This window comes from Coccinella septempunctata, chromosome 1, assembly GCF_907165205.1.
Source record: "Coccinella septempunctata chromosome 1, icCocSept1.1, whole genome shotgun sequence".
Lineage (NCBI taxonomy): Eukaryota > Metazoa > Arthropoda > Insecta > Coleoptera > Coccinellidae > Coccinella > Coccinella septempunctata.
The window spans coordinates 57,133,520-57,151,298 of NC_058189.1; the positions used below are offsets into that span (position 1 = coordinate 57,133,520).

The following is a 17,779-nucleotide window of genomic DNA, read 5'->3' on the forward strand; positions in this document are numbered from 1 at the left end:
ATTTGATGTTCGAAAATTAAAAAGTATCTGTGAAATTTGAAAAATTGGGTACTTTGGCTGAATACAACTGTGTTTAGAAGATCCACAGATGTATAGTGTCACAAATTCAGCTAGTTATTCTTAAGGGAATTTTGTTTTTCCAGGGGTGGCATGACTCATTATGAAAATTAAAATGGCTATATCTTTTTATCAGAGAGGAATCGGCAAAAATGGTATAAAGAAAAAGTGTTTATTCTCACCTCAAGAATCTACTGTTGAAATATTTGTACGAGTCAAAAACTCACTCTGTATATTACTCTTACTGCAATGTGTAACAAGCATTTTTTATATCTTTCTTACAAACCAAAAAACTGATAAGAGCGAGAAGGCAATAAAAAGCAATTTTTCTGATTTCTGAGAAAAAAAATAAAATTAGGTTTTCCGGTGACATCTTCAGGAGGCTGAATCTATGTGGGCGAAACAATTCTTTAATATATGAAAACTATTGTTTGACTAGAAATCACATCTTGAATTTTTTCTCGACTATCCATTTACAACCCTGTGTACAGAACTTTCTAGACGGTGAGTATGTCAAAGACAATGTCCCTTTTGACTGCGCATTTATCGCTCGCTGTTGGAATGAGGAAAACTTATTTTCACTGTCTTTACGTCATCGATAAAAAAACATCTGGAGCTTGCCTCTGTAAAATAACATTTTCATATTTTATTGAATCATACTCGTGGATTCTACATATTGTTTGGCAGTGGTAATAAATGACGAGAACAAAATTAGCACTATATTTCGATTGAGGAATACAATAAATTCAAATTAATTCTTCTCCATTAGTCTAAATTGGGTATCAACGCGTTTTCTGATTGGGAGCAAACAGGACTGCGATCCTGGATATTCAACGTTGACAATAATGTTAAATTATCCATTGCATCGTAATTGGGTTCTTTCTGCATCAAATTCTTCTCGTTCGTCTCGTCGTTGGGGACGGAAAAATTGGTGTCCGATTCGCAGGATAAGTTCAGAAGGTCACTGATTAAATTTTGGTCGCCGATTTCGTTTATTTCTTCACCGTTCTCTATGCACAGCTCGTCGTCGTCATCTTCGTTCTCCTGGAAAAATGAGAAATGTTTACTTGTACCTATCAACAATCATCCATGCATAAGAGCAACATGATAATTATATAGAAATGGAGTACACAGTACTCCTCTAAGTGCCAACCAGGCACCTCGGAACTTTGTCCTAAACGACGGTGGTCTAGCGAGCAAACTCTCCTGACTCTCCTGGGGTGTGTTCATAAACTTACTTCGAGAGTAGAGTATGAGTATGGTCATGCTCAGAGAGCATACTCTGAGGAACTAAAAGTACGTTTGTGAACGCTTCGGGTAATCAGAGCTTACTCAGAGCTTGCTCTGAGTAAGTTTGTGAACGCAACCCTGCAGTCGCTTGACGAATTGTTTTTCATTCGTTGACTGCTTGCAGGTAGTAGTTAACTGGGAGCCATGTCTAGGAGTCTGCAGAGTAAGTGAGGTTTGGTTCAGTCTTTGCGGGACAGGTGGCGCATAGGGATGAGATTTGAAAATATTTCTCAAAGCGAGCCTCCGGTTTCGCTTAAGTCATCCTCCGGTTGAAACAGTACAGCGTAATGATAAGTGGACCAAAGATTATAGAGTAGATGGGAAACGAAGACACTAAAGTGATATGAGCGCCATCTGCGTTTCAAACGTGTTTCTAAGACCTTAAGACCGATTGAAATATCAATTCAAGGGCCATTTGTAGAAACATATAAAATTTTGTAAGATTTCAGGTCTTGAAAAAAGAGGTTTTGAATTTGTTTGAATTTTTCGGAATTATGTCTTTTACTTTAGGAAAATGGAAATGTAAGTATTTAAACTGGTAACATGTGACTGTGTCATTCATTGATTTTTATTTTCAGTGCTCCGAAGTGGATAAAATTTTCAGGGCGTTGACTTCAGCAAACACTTCTGACTACACCATGTGCAAGTCAATTGAGAAGTGTTCACCTACGTAAATTGTTGTATGCAGGAAGCATCCAGCATCCTTTGCATGAAGAGCCCATTTAGGGAAATTTGCAAATTTTCCAAGATTCTCAATTGCTACTTCTTAAATATATTCAGAAATGCAAAAGTTTTATTGATTTCGATTAGGAAATCGAATGACTGTCAAATTGTTGCTTGGAATGTCAAAGTTTTATGAAACCTGCTGTGAGTGTTTTGTTAATTCTTTTATCAATTTGTATATATTTTGTCTCATAAAGAAATTATAAAAAAAGCATAAAGAAACTATACTGAAGGGCTAACATACAAGTCTTGTATACCTCTGTAAGGTTTTTTTTTCAATTCTGGTTCTGAGAATTCTGTAAATAATAGGTATGTAAGTAACTGAGATGTGTATGCTATGATGGTATATTGAATATTGGTTCATATTAATTTCTGATATTAATTGAACGAATTCAACTGAGTTTATTATTTCAAAACAACGTGTTGCACAGAAATAGCTCCTCTGACGTATTAGATCACCATATACTTTTGTGTCCTAGTCGAAGCTCTATTCGTTGTCCATAATATTTAAATTTTTATAAATTGCTAGTTAAAATATAGCCCATCCGACAGCGTATTTCATTGATATCAATGGGTTATTTTCCTAAATTTCAAAATATATGTCATAAAAATCCTTATAACTCGAATATCTCGAAATATATTTTTTTCGAATTTTAACATATTGCATTTTGTCTGTATCGATTACGAAAATTCTGATTTCAGAAGTGCTCTTGTGAACATTCTACGTCATTTTTACAATCCGGCAACGCCCATTTGTGTCAGTAATGGTCATGAAAGTTTTCTGATCACCATAGATGTAATAAATATCAAGTTTGATGATCACATTATTCACATTTGACAAGAAAAACACACAATGACACAAAATGTCATCGGTTTTAAGAAGGTAAAGACCATAGATTACAGAAACAATTTTTTGTAATCTGTGGATATCTTCTTGATCGGTTCCAGTGTTGTCGAATTAACAAAAATTACTATATTTTAATAAAGGCATTCTACGTCACAAGCTTTCACATAGTCGAAGTTTCGAAGGGTGTATTTCTGAAATGTCTGAATTTTGAAGCGAATCTTTCACGTGTTGAATAACTAGTAGAAAAGGCTTGGAGTTTTAGGAAACTTGCTCATTGGTTCCAAACAATGTTCAGATGAAAACTAACATTCTGATCACAAAACAAAACCATACTCCCATTTTGTCGCTCAGGATGTTTGTTTTCTGATCTCAACATAGTAAAACAATTGTAAAATAGAAAACTGTTGTCAAACAGTTTTTCTGTATTGACAGTACGTTTTCAGCGCCATCTCATTGACAAATGTGTTTTCACTGGCCGAAATGTAGTCGGTTTTTAGTACTAGAGATATGAGAGCGTTTCCTATCTTTCTACTCTATAATAATCTTTGCAGTGAACAATGATCCCGACTACAGTTGTGTTCGGATGTTTTCAACCTCTCTGGGAGTTCCTAATCTTGCTCATGACTAGCTCGCATTAGTGGAACGACAATTCTACGGAATCGGAATTGTCTTCCTCCACTATGATAACTTTGCCATGTGAAGAGTGTAGTTCTTCTTTGATCACCTCTATATTTCAATAATAAAAGAAAAACCCACTAGGTTTCGATATCAAGCTTTTTTCAACTAATAGGGCATTATACAGAAAATCCAAAGATATTCAGCCGTACAAAGAATTTCAGTGCTGAAAAACAATAGGTAAAATATCTAAGGATATGCCATTTCTTGTGTCTTTTAGTGTTAGTTAGAGAAAGTGAAGATCATATCATCATATGTATAATAAAATCTTCAGAAGTTCATTCAATCAGTGATCGTACAATGAGTAAAGTCATAACTAATTCAAACGCCTATAAAGGTTCCATACAAATTTCTAAAACTCGAATGATTGGAGAAAAACTGCCATAATGTATCTACCTGTGTGAGTGGGGTTGTCGATTTGTATTGGAAGGCATTGTTCGTGAGATCCACTTCAACTGGAAACAGACAAGGCCCCGACATCACCTCTGCTTGGTTGGAATGAATTTGCGCCAGTCCTTTGATCAGTTTAGAAAGATGACCACCCAGAGATTGCACATGCTTGCTGTCCAAAAGTTCCATTTTCACCAGCACATCCGATCGAAGCTTGGCGAATTTCGCTCGAGCCATCTGTCTACATCTCAGTATGAGTCTGCGTGGGGAAAAATATAGGTAGGTAAAATAACACATCTGACTTATGATTTCATAAACATGAGAAAGAGGCAAAGAGCTAGAGGATACGATAATTGAACTGAATCAAAGAATACGTAATTCAATATCAATTTCGAATTAGTTTCACAAAAAAAGATGTAGAATTGATAATTTTTATCAATTCCTTCAACTACTGCTATAATCACATCATTAAAAAAAAACAATGGGGAATAAAACTTTTCGACAATTCATTGGAAAAATTGAGTCTTACAAAAGGTTTTATCGAATGAATTGTATTTAGGAATATAGTTGTTCATTTATTCGATAAATCTTTTTCGAACACAAGATATATCACCCACGTCTTTCTTATTAATGAGCATTACGTACCAAAAATTCAAAGAACCCAATTATTTGAACTAAGTTGGACGCTATCTAATGGATATTTGAACCTGTTTGAAATGAATGTATTCTTCATATTTTCTCGAATAATGCGCCGTTTTCGAGTAATTTGAAATATGAAATACTCCTTCTGACGAAAATTATGTATTTTTTATGAAATACCTTTGAAAGGTCACATTTTGAAATAACTATTTCAATCGTTTCCCAAAAAAATTATTTTAAGTACTTAAAAATGAAAAACAAAAATGGGTATTTAAAATTTAAAGCGTTTCGTTTCTATTGCACAAATTGGCAACATCGACTGAAATATGCGTTGATAATAAAGGACAACAAATACACTATCTTGATAAGATAGACAAAAGATCTATGAAGTCTGCGACGAACGAGGAAGGTCGTAAAATTTTATTGGATTTTTATGGCCGGTTGCTGTTGAGGTTCGCCAGTGAGTACGCGCCTTATGATGGCTGTACATCAACAGCTGTTATTTTATAAACCAATCATTGTTCTTGTTATTTTCCAGTAGGCGCTGTTGTCAAATCGTAAACTAGAAACGAAGCGATTAAAATTTTAAAACCTCACATTTGAAGAATGATTTTGAATAGTTTTCGCGGTGCATTTGAAAAATTCATGAATGAAACTCATAATTATTCAGTTTAAACTTCTATCTGTGATAACCCAAATTGAGGAGAATTCCCCAAGTATCTGTGAAATTTAAAAAATTTGGATACTTCGGCTGAATACAACTCTGTTTAAGAGGTCCACAGATGTGTAGTGTCACAGATTTAGCTAGTTATTCTGAAGGAAATTTAGTTTTTTCAGGGGTGCACAGCTCATAATGAAAACTTAAAATGGCTATATCTTTTTATCAGGGCCGAATCGGAAAGAATGGTAAAGAAAAAAGTGTTTCTTTTGACCTAAAGAATCTACTGTTGAAATATTTGTACGAGTCAAAGACTCACCCTGTATACTTTTTTTAGGTACCTGTATTCATAATTTCCAGTCTCCACTCTATACAAAGGTTCTTGTAGAGCCGCATAGCTGCATTCCTCATCATCCATTTCTTTCACCTTCAAGCAATAGGCGAGATACTCGAATTTGGCATCTGCATACTTCTTGACTGTCAACCTGGTGTCTGGAATCGCCTTGTAAAGATAGGTACCCATGTCTTTGATGACCTGCGGAAACATTGGGTTTTATTTTAACATACAACGTTGAGACTCGGTTTAATTTCGTATATATTTTCATTGAAATTTGAATTCATTAATCTTAATTGAGTGTTTCGTGTTTTTTTCTCGATTAGATTCATCATACTCTACTCACAGGTTTTATTTCTTTGAGAATCTTAACGCTAGCTGCCTCCATTTGTCTGTGCTGCTCTCCGAATACCCGGAAAGCCTCACTCGCTCTTTGCTGGGGTTCACGAGATGCTATTTCTCCGAAAACGTCACCGATAGCTTTCATTGTTTGACTCAACTCCAGATGAGCCTGCAAAACAAAACATAAGCTGAATAACGATTTCATTCCTCCCCTTCAATTGATGCTGCCTCATTCTCGATGAAGTAGAACACCTAAATGCGCCACCCTTCGATTACTTTGTTCAATAACTTGTGGAGAAGTAAAATCCACTCTCAAACAAGTCATAAATGGTGGCTTATGTACATGAGACACTCTTTGTAGGTATCATTGTGAGAATTCAGCTGCAAGGGCAACTTCTTAAAAACAATTTCTCAGCTTACCACTATCAAACCTTTGCAATGTTCAACCAAACCCTTGTACATCAACTCCGTGTCCTGCAGCTCCTGCATCTTTTTGACAAGGGTGTCGTTGCACAGAATCGCCCTAGAGAGTCCCAGAGCGTCAGCAGTGGACGAACTCATATTTTCAACTAACCTATGCTTCATCTTCTTCAAAATAATGTCGAGACTTTTACCCTGTTTGGGATCCGCATGTAATTTGTTGTAGTTGATTGTAACCTCTTCCTGTCAACATAACTGGATTTAGTTATAAGCTCCGAGACTCGAGTTTTTGCCAAATTGCATCAGATGATTTTGTGCTATTCAGTTTACCTTAGCAGCTTGTATCATCTTGGCGACTTCAGTTTTGCTCTTTCCCTTGACGCTTTGTCCATTGACAGAGACCAATTCATCCCCAGATTGAAGAGTGCCATCGCGACTTGCAGCTGTGTTGTCGAAAATTTGGACTATGTACAGACATGGACATAAGGGATAACCGCCACCAATGCTTATGCCAATGAGATTGTTCGCATCCTTCACGATAGTGACACTACCTGAGGTGATGGTCATTCCCCTGGAAGGCAAACAAGTGTTTCTTCATATTCACATCATTTAATTCTTAGGATACTTCTGATTTTATCTCCAGGTTGGCAGTATATAAGATACAAAGGTTTGAACTTTGAACAACCATAAAATGGATAAACTGTTCCAGATATTTTTGAGCTTTTATTTGTTGTCTTATTCTATTTCATCCTTTATTTCATTTGCGAATCCACCCTCAAAACAAAGGTGCAAAGAACTAACTAATCAGGAAAGCAGATCAACTATTGGCTGTCACATTTTCAGAGTTAATAAATTTTTTTCCCAAACAATTCATATCAAAAGCTTACTTGTTGATCATCATTCTCTATTCTGAAGCAAGGTTCGAATATAATCAAAAAGTACAATATTGAGTTGGTAACACATCATGAATGATTTTATTTATCCTGGGTATTTATATTGCTCTTCTAGGTGAAGAATGAAATCTTTTTTTAAGCCGTTATGAAAAATATTGTCAATTAATTTTTGTAGTGATTTCTTTGGATATATCTGCTATCGAATAATGCCTCCATTAAGCTACTCCTTCAAATGAAGGAGACGGTGAAAACATCATTTAGTAAAAGAATAAAAATAATATCCCTCTAACTCTAAACTACTTCACTCTAAGTTACCACAAAGAAAACACAAGGAATTTCAAATAGTTTTATTTCAGTAAATCTACATAATACCTGATAAAATATCAAATAACAACTCTCTACCAAAACACTGCTAGACAGTGTAAATATTTTAGCATGAAATTTGGCGTAATTTGGAAGTTATGATTAAATTAAAAAAAAATTTTCGGTATTTACTATTCTGTACAAAAATGCTCGAACAAATCAATTTAATTAATTAATTTCTGAGGTATTCAATTGAGAAGTTTGTCGTGCACCATCTACGAAGGTAGGGGGGTAGGTTGCAACCCTAACTTTCGTGCAAGAAATTGAGATATTATTTTGCTAAAAATTTTGTCAATGATGAGTTTTTTTCACCACCCTTTTTATTACAGGACAGGGATGAAATTATTAAGTTTATTGTATAAGTTTATTGTTTATTTTACTTTTTATGTATTTTGATGTCAATGACCTACACTAAAGGTGTGATAAATTTTTGTCAATTGTTATCGAAGGTGATTTTTTTCTTGTATTTCATCGATCACTAATCTATAAAGAGGCATGTTTTCTATTATATAAAAGTTCAAAAACACCAATAACTCCTACAGTGTGTGTTATGCATTGATATAAAAATATCTAAAAAAGTAAAAAATCTAATTCAGTAAGTTTAATCATTTCTTCTCTATAATAAAAAAAGGGTTCATAAAAAGACCCAAACAATGATCCTCAGTAACAAGCGGTCCAGAAAAGGATATACCTATAAATATACATTTCTGGTACTAAAAGTTAGGGTTTTCATTTAAAAAAAATCAACCACAATCCACCCGTAGTGGGGGGTGTATGACTTAATCATCAATTAAATATGAAAACTTTTAAAATGAAAATTGATCCATTCGAGAATTTTCCCATGAAATAGGAAATACCGAATATCATAATTTTTTCTATCGATGGTCAATAGTCTATAGTCTATGCCAAAACTACATGATTATGGGCTAGAATCTTCAATACTTTCTCGATTTAACAAAAACCTTAAAATGAAACACATGCTGGCTAATCTAAATTTACAGATGGCCCTAAAACGGAGCTTCTACAAACCTACAATTATTTATATCTATGGTGTTTGGGGAGTTGGAACTTTTCACTACAATAGTGCATTGGGAATGTGCCCCTGTAAAAGATTCCATTTCAATACATCTCATTAGACTTTGAAGGGGTTTGTAGTCATGAAACTGACAAAATATTCTTCAGTTGAGAGAATTCACAGGATGTGAATAAGTTTCTTAAGATTTTATTTTTTTCCGCAAGTTGAATTTTTTTCATTATTAAAAAAAATTCAACATGCATTGGAAAAGGTGCAATAATAATTGTGGAAACCTGACATCTCCAAATTTTTTACTCTTAAATACAATATTTTCAGAATTTGGGTAGGTTCACTAATCACACACACACACAAAAGTTACTTCTCGAACTACATCAACTTACATTTGATTTTCCCTCATTATTAGCGGAAATGGATAGAAAAATTCATGGTCTGCATTGTTTTTAACTTCTTCCTTATCACCCACATCAACTGCTTCGAGTTCAACCTCATCCTCTTTATTCTCTTCTGTTGAAGTTGAGTCTCTGCCAACATTAATACCGTCTTCGTCATTTCGTTGTGGAAATACTTTTTCATATACTCACAGTTTTAGTAGATCTTCCATTTTGTCGTTCATAATAGTTTTTTTTTAAAGCACTCTTCTGTAACTATCAATATTTTGCCATCATCTTTTCATACCGATAAAATGTATTTTTTGTTGGTGCCTTCTTTACCCTTGCAGTATTACGAATTTTCCAAGCGTGTCAAGAAATCTGTCAATGACAAATGGATGTGAATGATACTTGGGCTAGGTATTGAAAAGGATGAATTCGAGAAAGAAAATGCAAATATTGTTGATAAATCGAAGTACAAAGCATTTGTTTTTCACATAGAATATAAATTTGCATACCATCAAGGACGAGTCTGTATGTTATGCAATTTAATAGAGATAGCGAAAAAAATATTGAAAATAGAATCGAATTATGTCACCGCTTGGTTTCTCGTTCTAAAAAAATGACAAAATTACACACTTTCAGTAAGATACAGTTAAGAAATCACTTATGGATAGGATGAACATTGTGCATCTATAAAAATCGGAATAATACGGAATAAAAATGGAAATTTACTTGCTGAGCTTCTCAAGAATATATTTCTCCCCATCATCGTAGAATTGCCGTTCTCTATAATAATTATCAGGGTTGTAATTTCGATACCAATATAAATGGGCTTCACCAGAAAACATAACGAAAAATCAACTAGAATTAAAAGACACTCCCTACTCGAGTAAGAATATGAAAGTCTATGCGCTATTTCCAGGAAATGTGAGGTTTATCGCTGGGCGATAAGACCTGGTGGATTTTATATGGATTCATATGAATAAGAGTTCGATCAATGAAAATGTACATGGGGCTCAGTGAAATCCAGTACGAAAATGGTTCTTCTCACATATAGGAAGCAGTAACATCGCAAAAATTAAAAATCTCAATTGAAATCATTAATTTCACTCGAAATGATTTTTTAACCGTTTCTCGAATAGAATTTAATGCACCTAATATTCAATATGAATAAGAAAAAAAGTTTCTTGCGAAATGCATTTTGGGGTGGGGTCTTCCTACCCCATGGGAACACCAAACAAAATTTTCTGATTTCCTTCTCGTTTCCATAGAATGCCCGCTCAATTTAATTTAATCTATGTAGAATCTCTGTTTTCTAAGAAACAAATAAAAATTGCTAGTCAGGTTTATCTTTAGGGAGCTCTATACAGGGTGAGTCTTTGACTCTCACAAATAGTTAAACAGTAGATTCTTGAGGTCAAAAGAAACACTTTTTCCTCTTGCCATTTTTTCCAATTCGACCCTGATAAAAAGATATAGTCATTTTGAGTTTTCATAATGGGCTGTGCCACCCCTGGGAAAACAAAATTACCTTCAGAATAACTAGATAAATCTGGGACACCATACATCTGTGGATCGTTTAAACAGAGTTGTATTCATGCAAAGTACCCAATTTTTCAAATTTAACAGAAACTTTTCAATTTTTGAACATCAAATTACTTAAAAGCGGCTCAGTACACGAGAAAATATGAAGAATACTTTTATTCCACAAAACTTTCAAATATTCATTAGATAGCGTCCAACTTAGTTTCAAGAGTTGGGTTCTTTGAATTTTTGGTAATTTTATGGTACGTTATAGTCACAATGAGAAAACTGGAAGAAGTGGGTAATATCTTGTTTTCGAAAAAGATTCATCAAATAAATGAAAACCTATATTCCGAAACTACCATTTTCATCTGGTTTTTCGACAGCCTGTTTCTTTTGAACCGAGCCTATGTGGAAAATGTGGTAAAGGAACAAAGTGTTTCTTTTGACCTAAAGAATCTATTGTTAAAATATTACGAGTGAAAGATTCACCATGTATTAACGCCCGCCGTAAATCAAATTGAATTTTATGAGATCCAGTAGATTTCTGTAGTGTTGTAAACTTTATAACCTCTAAAGCCGATAGAAATATTGTACGAATCGTCATAATTGTACCTTATTTTTCTATATTTCGTGCAAGAGTCAAATGTTGTTGCAAAAATTGCAACTATCTCTTTGCATAGGAAGGTGTTGCTTTGAAAAATACCACTTGTAATTTTTTGCACTTATATATCGTACCATACATCTGCCCACTGTACTCGCTTGAGTACACCCTTGTATTCATTCATTCATTCATTGCGGCATTCCGTTACCGGGAATAAATCTACAAAAAGACAAAAATAACAAAAACGGTGCGAACAGACTTATAATTTCTTAGGGCTAATTGCGACTGTGTGCCCTCCTGTGACTAAAGAGACCCAACCGTGACCTACAGATCCTTCCACAATCTGGCCATGTATAGTCACCAACCAGATCTGGTCGCCGCTGTATTCTTCTCAAATCTCCATTATAACTGTGGACCAAAGACCTCCACTGTGATCTGTCTAGAGCTAGTTGTTCCCAGTTATAGGTGGCATCAACTGATTTTAGGGATTGATGTAGTATATCCTCAAACCACTTATACTGGCCTCCTGGTTTCCGGGCTCCCTCTGTAAATTCGCCATACAGAGCTTCTTTGGGGAGTCTTGTGTCTTGCATCCTCAGAATGTGGCCGCTCCATCTGAGTCGGGCCCTCGTTACTTGAGTCTCAATTGTTGTACAACTCGCGCTTTGCAAGACTTCTGCATTCAAAACTTTGTGGAACCATCTGATGTGCACTATCTGTCTTAGATGACGTTGCGTTTATTCTAGCTGTTTAATATGTCGCCTGTAGGGCGTCCAGCTTTCGCTTCCGTAAAGAAGCGTTGGGAGGACCACTGCTTTGTAAACAGCTAGCTTGGTCACCCTTGTATATTCCTTCAATAAATTAAGAATTTTTTCGTTCTTGTTTCTATTCACTAGCTTACAAGTTTTAACAGGAACATAATAAAATTTTGTTAATGAGTCCATTTATATACACCCTCTATATAGAAATAAATAAATGAATCGTGTTGAATTTGCTGGATGATGAGTAAATATTTCAACAAAGTTTCTTTAGATATACTGTTAGATCAATCGAAAATCTTAGAAAATATGGAAAAATCACATCGTTAAAGACCAGCATAAGATAAGTCTAACTCGAATAAAAAAACGGGAATATTCACCTTCGGTCTTCGTAAAAATCCATTGGGAACTCAGCCGTATCGACCACTGGGTAATAATAATAAGCCATTGATCGAATATTCACTAAAAATAAAGCACAACAATGCGGGTGTCGTAAAATACTTCGAATTACTGACGGAGTACTAAACCTCTACAGTCTACATTCAATAATTGAAATTTTCCTGGGTAAGCCTTATCGAGGTAGTTCAGTGATAAGGTGAATATTATTTAAGTCATATACCTACTCGTTTTCTTCGTGGTATACTCGAGAAGTTTTCGAATTGAAAAAGAAACAGTTGGGGAATTTATTTTATCGACGGTGATGAAGTGGTAGAGATACGGAAAATATCTAGGTATGCTGGTTGGTGATGACTGATGGAATTCCTTCAGTTTTAGTGCGATAATAGATTTCATACTCGGATGGAATGAAACAATAATGGTTCTGATACGAGAAACCAATAGAGCATGACAAAACTGGCGTCAGGCATCATTTTTTTCCCAAATGGAGGACAAATTTCATTTCTACTAGTTCTATGGAGGGTACCCCAGCAAACACTGAAATCCAGTCACTGTACAAAAACTGCACATCGTTGCTTCACTTGACTGCAGTGACGGTAATGCAGTAACTGCACCAAAAAGGACCGTATATGTCCCGGTGGACTGTGCAGTTAATGTACAGAACAAACTGCAGTTGATATACAGCCACAACTGCACTTTAAAAACAGCGATGGTATTGCAATCACTGTACAGCAAGCTGCACTTCAAATGCAGCAGTTAGGTGCTAAAACTGTACATCAATTTGTGCTTTAAATGCAGTATGCACTTCAACACTGCACTTCAAATGCAGCAGTTAAGTGCAAAAACTGTACAACTAGCTGTATTTCATATGCAGTTTGGTCACTGTGCAAAAATTGTACAGCAAGTTGTATTTTATATACAGTCGTCACTGTGCTCAAACTGTACAGTAAGCTACACTTTATATGCAGTAGTCCCTGTGCAAAAACTGTACATCAAGCTGTATTTTATATACAATAGTCACTGTGCTCAATCTGTATAGCAAGCTGCATTTAAATTGCACCTATAGCTGTGCAGGAACTGTACGGCAAACTACACTTCGTGTGCAGCAGTCATTGTACAGTAACTATATCGTTATCCAGTATCATAATGAACCCTAGCAGCTACCTACGACAATCGCTGAAGCAGCGTAGTTCGTGCCTGCTATTAACGCCGGTTACGTCGACGGTATAGAGTAGTGCGTCGCCGGTGGCGCCATCTTTTAGTATATGCTGCACCGCAATAAACGTGTATGCTACCCTGTGATCGCAACCGTCGAGAGCAGTGATGCCATCGTTTGGCTACCTCTGGTACCACCATGGTGAGATGAAGTATTCTTCTACCATGGGTACAACTACGCCGATACAATATAATCCATATTTTGGTAATGAAAGGAGTCTTCAATTATTGAATTAAATCTGTTTATGAAATGTCTCTTTAACCTTCATAACGACTATCGTTAAACGTTCCAACTTCCAACAAAGGACGTACGTATCGGGCATAATCGTCAATAACGTACTCTACCGATCGTACCTTCCTACACTGGACGCATTGCAGCATTACTGAAACTGTGCAGTTTATGTTTATCAAATACTGTATTTTCAGACTTCAGAATTGAAAAATGGAGAATTATCATTGTTGAAACTTTGCAGTAACTCTATATCAAATACTCCATTTTTTGAATGCAGAATTATCAATATAGAAACTGTGCAGTCACTGTACATCAAAAACTGCGTTTTGAAAATGCAGAATTATCAATACAGAAACTGTGCAGTCACTCTACATCAAAAACTGCGTTTCGAAAATGCAGAATTATCAATACAGAAAATGTGCAGTTACTGTACATCAAGAACTGCGTTTTGAAAATGCAGAATTATCAATACAGAAAATGTGCAGTTACTGTACATCAAGAACTGCGTTTTGAAAATGCAGAATTTTCAATACAGAAATTGTGCAGTTACTGTACATCAAAAACTACATTTTGAAAATGCAGAATTATCAATACAGAAACTGTGCAGTTATTGTACATCAAAAACTGCGTTTTGAAAATGCAGAATTATCAATACAGAAACTGTGCAGTCACTATACATCAAAAACTGCGTTTTGAAAATGCAGAATTATCAATACAGAAATTATGCAGTCACTGTACTTCAAAAACTGCATTTTGAAAATGCATAATTATCAGTACAGAAACTGTGCAGATACTGTACATCAAAAACTGCATTTTGAAAATGCAGAATTATCAATACAGAAACTGTGCAGTTACTGTACATCAAAAACTGCATTTTGAAAATGCAGAATTATCAATACAGAAACTGTGCAGTTACTGTACATCAAAAACTGCATTTTGAAAATGCAGAATTATCAATACAGAAACTGTGCAGTTTCCGTACAGCAATCTCTGTGCTGCATTCTGGTGACACTTGTAGTGCAGTATTTGTACAGTTGCTGTATATTGTGTTTGTTGGGACCCTCAAAAATTTAGACCATTTCATCTAATTTTCACGTATACTTTCGGCATAGGTTCTCCAATAGACTTCAAACTATTTTACTGAAAGGTTGTGGAAACTTTAAACATAGCCCCCAACCTGCCTAAAAGAAATTTCACATACTCATATTAACAAAACAATAATGATGAAAATGGGAAAATTGAAATAACAGTTATCAGCGTACAAGAAATATCAGATAAATTAGAAAAACAGATAATTTCGTATCCGATGAGCGAATAAGTAGAAAAATTATTATAATTATCAGTAGTTTGACCTGGCAATCATACCTAATTTCGAATTTTGAATGACATTTAAAATTAATTGCCAGTTGAACTGACACTTATACATAAACAATTACCAGTTTGATCTGGATCTGAAAATTATGTATAATTGCGAGTTGTCAGTTTAATCTGGCAATTATGTATAATACAAATATTTTAAGAGTAGATTTTTGAGGTCAAAGGTAACACTTTTTTCCAATACCATTTTAAGTTTTCATAATGAGCTCTGTGCCACCCCTGGAAAAACAAAATTACCTTCAGAATAACCAGCTAAATCTGTGACACCATACATCAGTGAATCGTTTTAACAAAAGTACCCAATTTTTCAAATTTCACAGATACTCTTTAATTAAACATCAAATTACTCGAAAACGGCGCATTATATCATGAATCCTTTTATTTTACAAAACGTTCAAATATTCTCAGATATAGTGTTCAACTTAGTTTCAAGAATTGGGTTCTTTGAATTTTGGTATTTTTATGGTACGTAACCGTCATAATGAGAAAACTGAAAGACATGGGTGATATCTTGTATTCGACAAAGATTAATCGAATGAAGGAAAAACTATAAGCCGAACTTCATTTCATTCAATGAAACCGTTTATGAGAACTAAAAATAAAAAAATTTCAAGGTTTTTAACAGCCTGTATCTTTCAAACCGAGTCGATTCGAAAAAAATGGTAAAGGAAAAAAGTGTTTGTTTTGACCTCAAGAATCTACTGTTAAAAAATTTGTACGAGTCAAAGACACAAACTGTATACATTTGTAAGTTCAACCTGCAATCACGATTTATTTATGCACATCTGCTCGGCACTTTCGTAGAAAATTGTGATTGTGAGTTCACAAGAAATTCAATATTTGTTTTATTTCAGACGAAAATTTGAGTTGGAAATAATGCTTTTTTTCATTTAATTCATTTTTTCATTCCTATCAAATGGTTCAAATGGTACCAGAATTTTGGCAGATATTAAAAATTCAAAAATTTTGAATCTGATATATGTGGGACTGAAAGTAATGGTTTTATATTTCTTGATCCGTTCTTCAGAAGAAGCATTCCTTGTATAAACATATGATTTCCCCATGCATATTATAGTAGGTCCTTTCGTGTAGCACTTTTCTACACTCGATTTTAGTATTCGCTGATTGAATTTATACACCAGTATAGAGGAGGTGTAGTTTATCTACATCTCCTTTTGACTATGTGTAGATAAACTATACTTACTCTACACTGGTGTAAATCAAATCGAGTGTAGACAAGTGCTACACGTTTTATGCAAACGAAAAGACCTTATGTTTCAAATTACTTAAGTTTTACTTTATTGTCTTTTTTCAGTTGTCCATAACTATGACGATAACTCTTAAGTAGTAACAGTTGGGGGATTGAAATATGGATGAACTTACTTTTATTTTCAATTCTTTCTGTTTATTCTCCTGAAAAGTCTTACGAATTTTTATCGAAAATCAAATTATCATAAAAGAAACACTAGGATAGGAATGCTTCTATTTATCCATGCATTTGGATAACCTTAGAAATGTCCAAATTCTTATCCATTTACAGAAAAGTGTAATTGCCAGGTGATTTTTCCACTAAAGTATTATTTTGCTGCAAAATAAAACCTGAATTTGAACTCACATCTTATCCTCTTCCAAGAAATAATCATATTCAAGGTCGAACATTCTGAAATTTCAAACGATCATAAACCACACTTCAATCTGAACACTTATCAGTGAAACTTCATTTTTTGACATGTTATCATTGTTGCGTCGCGACGCCCACGTCGTCGTTTACATCAGTGCGTCGACCTCTAGACGCGAAAGCTAGAAGCTTGTTGGGTTAATCGATAAGTGGCATGAGCTATTGGTCATAATGCATCAAGCGGCAATTTGATTATTGTAGCGAGCTTATATTTTTATTCCTTGTCCATTCTCCAATGAGATCGCCATTGAAGTGTTTTACACAGATTTTATGGAATTAACTATTTTCAACATAATAAACTCTGTATTGTAATGCTCTTTTTTAAATTTAGATTCAAAATAGATATACTATTATACTATACCAGGATATATTGAAAAATTCTTAGCCTACTATAGAACCAAACAAAATTTCAATGTCAAATGAGAAATCATATGTTCACTTATATCTGTTGCTCCGCGTTCAAAAACTTTTTCAGTTTCAGAGAAGTTCTTGATGTTTGCGTTTCTAAGAATTTTGAATCAGGTATTGCTTTATTGTTTTACGTTATTACAATCAATTTTGATTTAAAATTTTAAAATTTGATTTGCAATTATGCCTTGATGTAAACTCAGTGCGGATGCACTATGCCAATAAGTCCATTGATGTGACGGAGGCAGGACGTAACAGAGAGATATTGCTAATTTCTTTATTTATTATTTATAGTTATTCAAAGTTTCCAGGCTCGTTCATCAATATCGAGAAACTGGATCAGTGATCGAAAGATCGAGAAGTAGACGCCCAAGATCTAACACTCCTGCACAAGATCGGTTTCTGACTGTATCGACCCATAGGGAGCCTTTGAGTACTTGTCTTTTGAATTCCTCTGTTGTTTTGATTTCGACTGAAACAGTTCGTCGAAGAAGTCGAGATGTTAATCTACATTCTAGACCAAATTTGAGAATGATTCCACTAACTCAA

The 17,779-nt window shown here is 34.7% G+C and overlaps 1 protein-coding gene across 5 annotated transcripts; it reads right to left on the reverse strand.

The window, feature by feature from the left end:
• Positions 1-762: 762 nt before the first annotated feature.
• On the reverse strand, positions 763-16,909 carry LOC123321900 (PRKCA-binding protein). 5 transcript variants are annotated; one of them, XM_044909694.1, is made up of 9 exons: positions 16,760-16,868; positions 9,249-9,416; positions 9,048-9,188; positions 6,706-6,946; positions 6,376-6,618; positions 5,960-6,124; positions 5,621-5,814; positions 3,989-4,241; positions 763-1,101 (listed from the first exon to the last, which is right to left on the reverse strand). In XM_044909694.1, the coding sequence occupies exons 2-9, from the start codon at positions 9,278-9,280 to the stop codon at positions 823-825; spliced, it is 1,548 nt and encodes a 515-aa protein (XP_044765629.1). In that variant the 5' UTR covers positions 9,281-9,416; positions 16,760-16,868; the 3' UTR covers positions 763-822. The 5 variants fall into 5 exon arrangements, with proteins under 5 accessions (XP_044765629.1, XP_044765625.1, XP_044765654.1 ...); XM_044909690.1 differs by lacking the exon at positions 16,760-16,868 and adding an exon at positions 9,771-9,911; XM_044909719.1 differs by lacking the exons at positions 9,048-9,188; positions 9,249-9,416 and having other exon boundaries at positions 16,760-16,909.
• Between the last annotated feature and the right edge of the window lie 870 nt (positions 16,910-17,779).

Bases quoted from the DNA above. Each gene is read 5' to 3' on its own strand.
- LOC123321900 (XM_044909694.1), bottom strand. From the start codon at position 9,280: ATGAACGACAAAATGGAAGATCTACTAAAACT. The intron at 9,189-9,248 runs GTGAGTATATGA...TAATGTTGGCAG, and splicing joins ATGGAAGATCTACTAAAACT to AGACTCAACTTCAACAGAAG. The intron at 1,102-3,988 runs GTAGATACATTA...TCATTTTTCCAG, and splicing joins CGACAACCCCACTCACACAG to GAGAACGAAGATGACGACGA.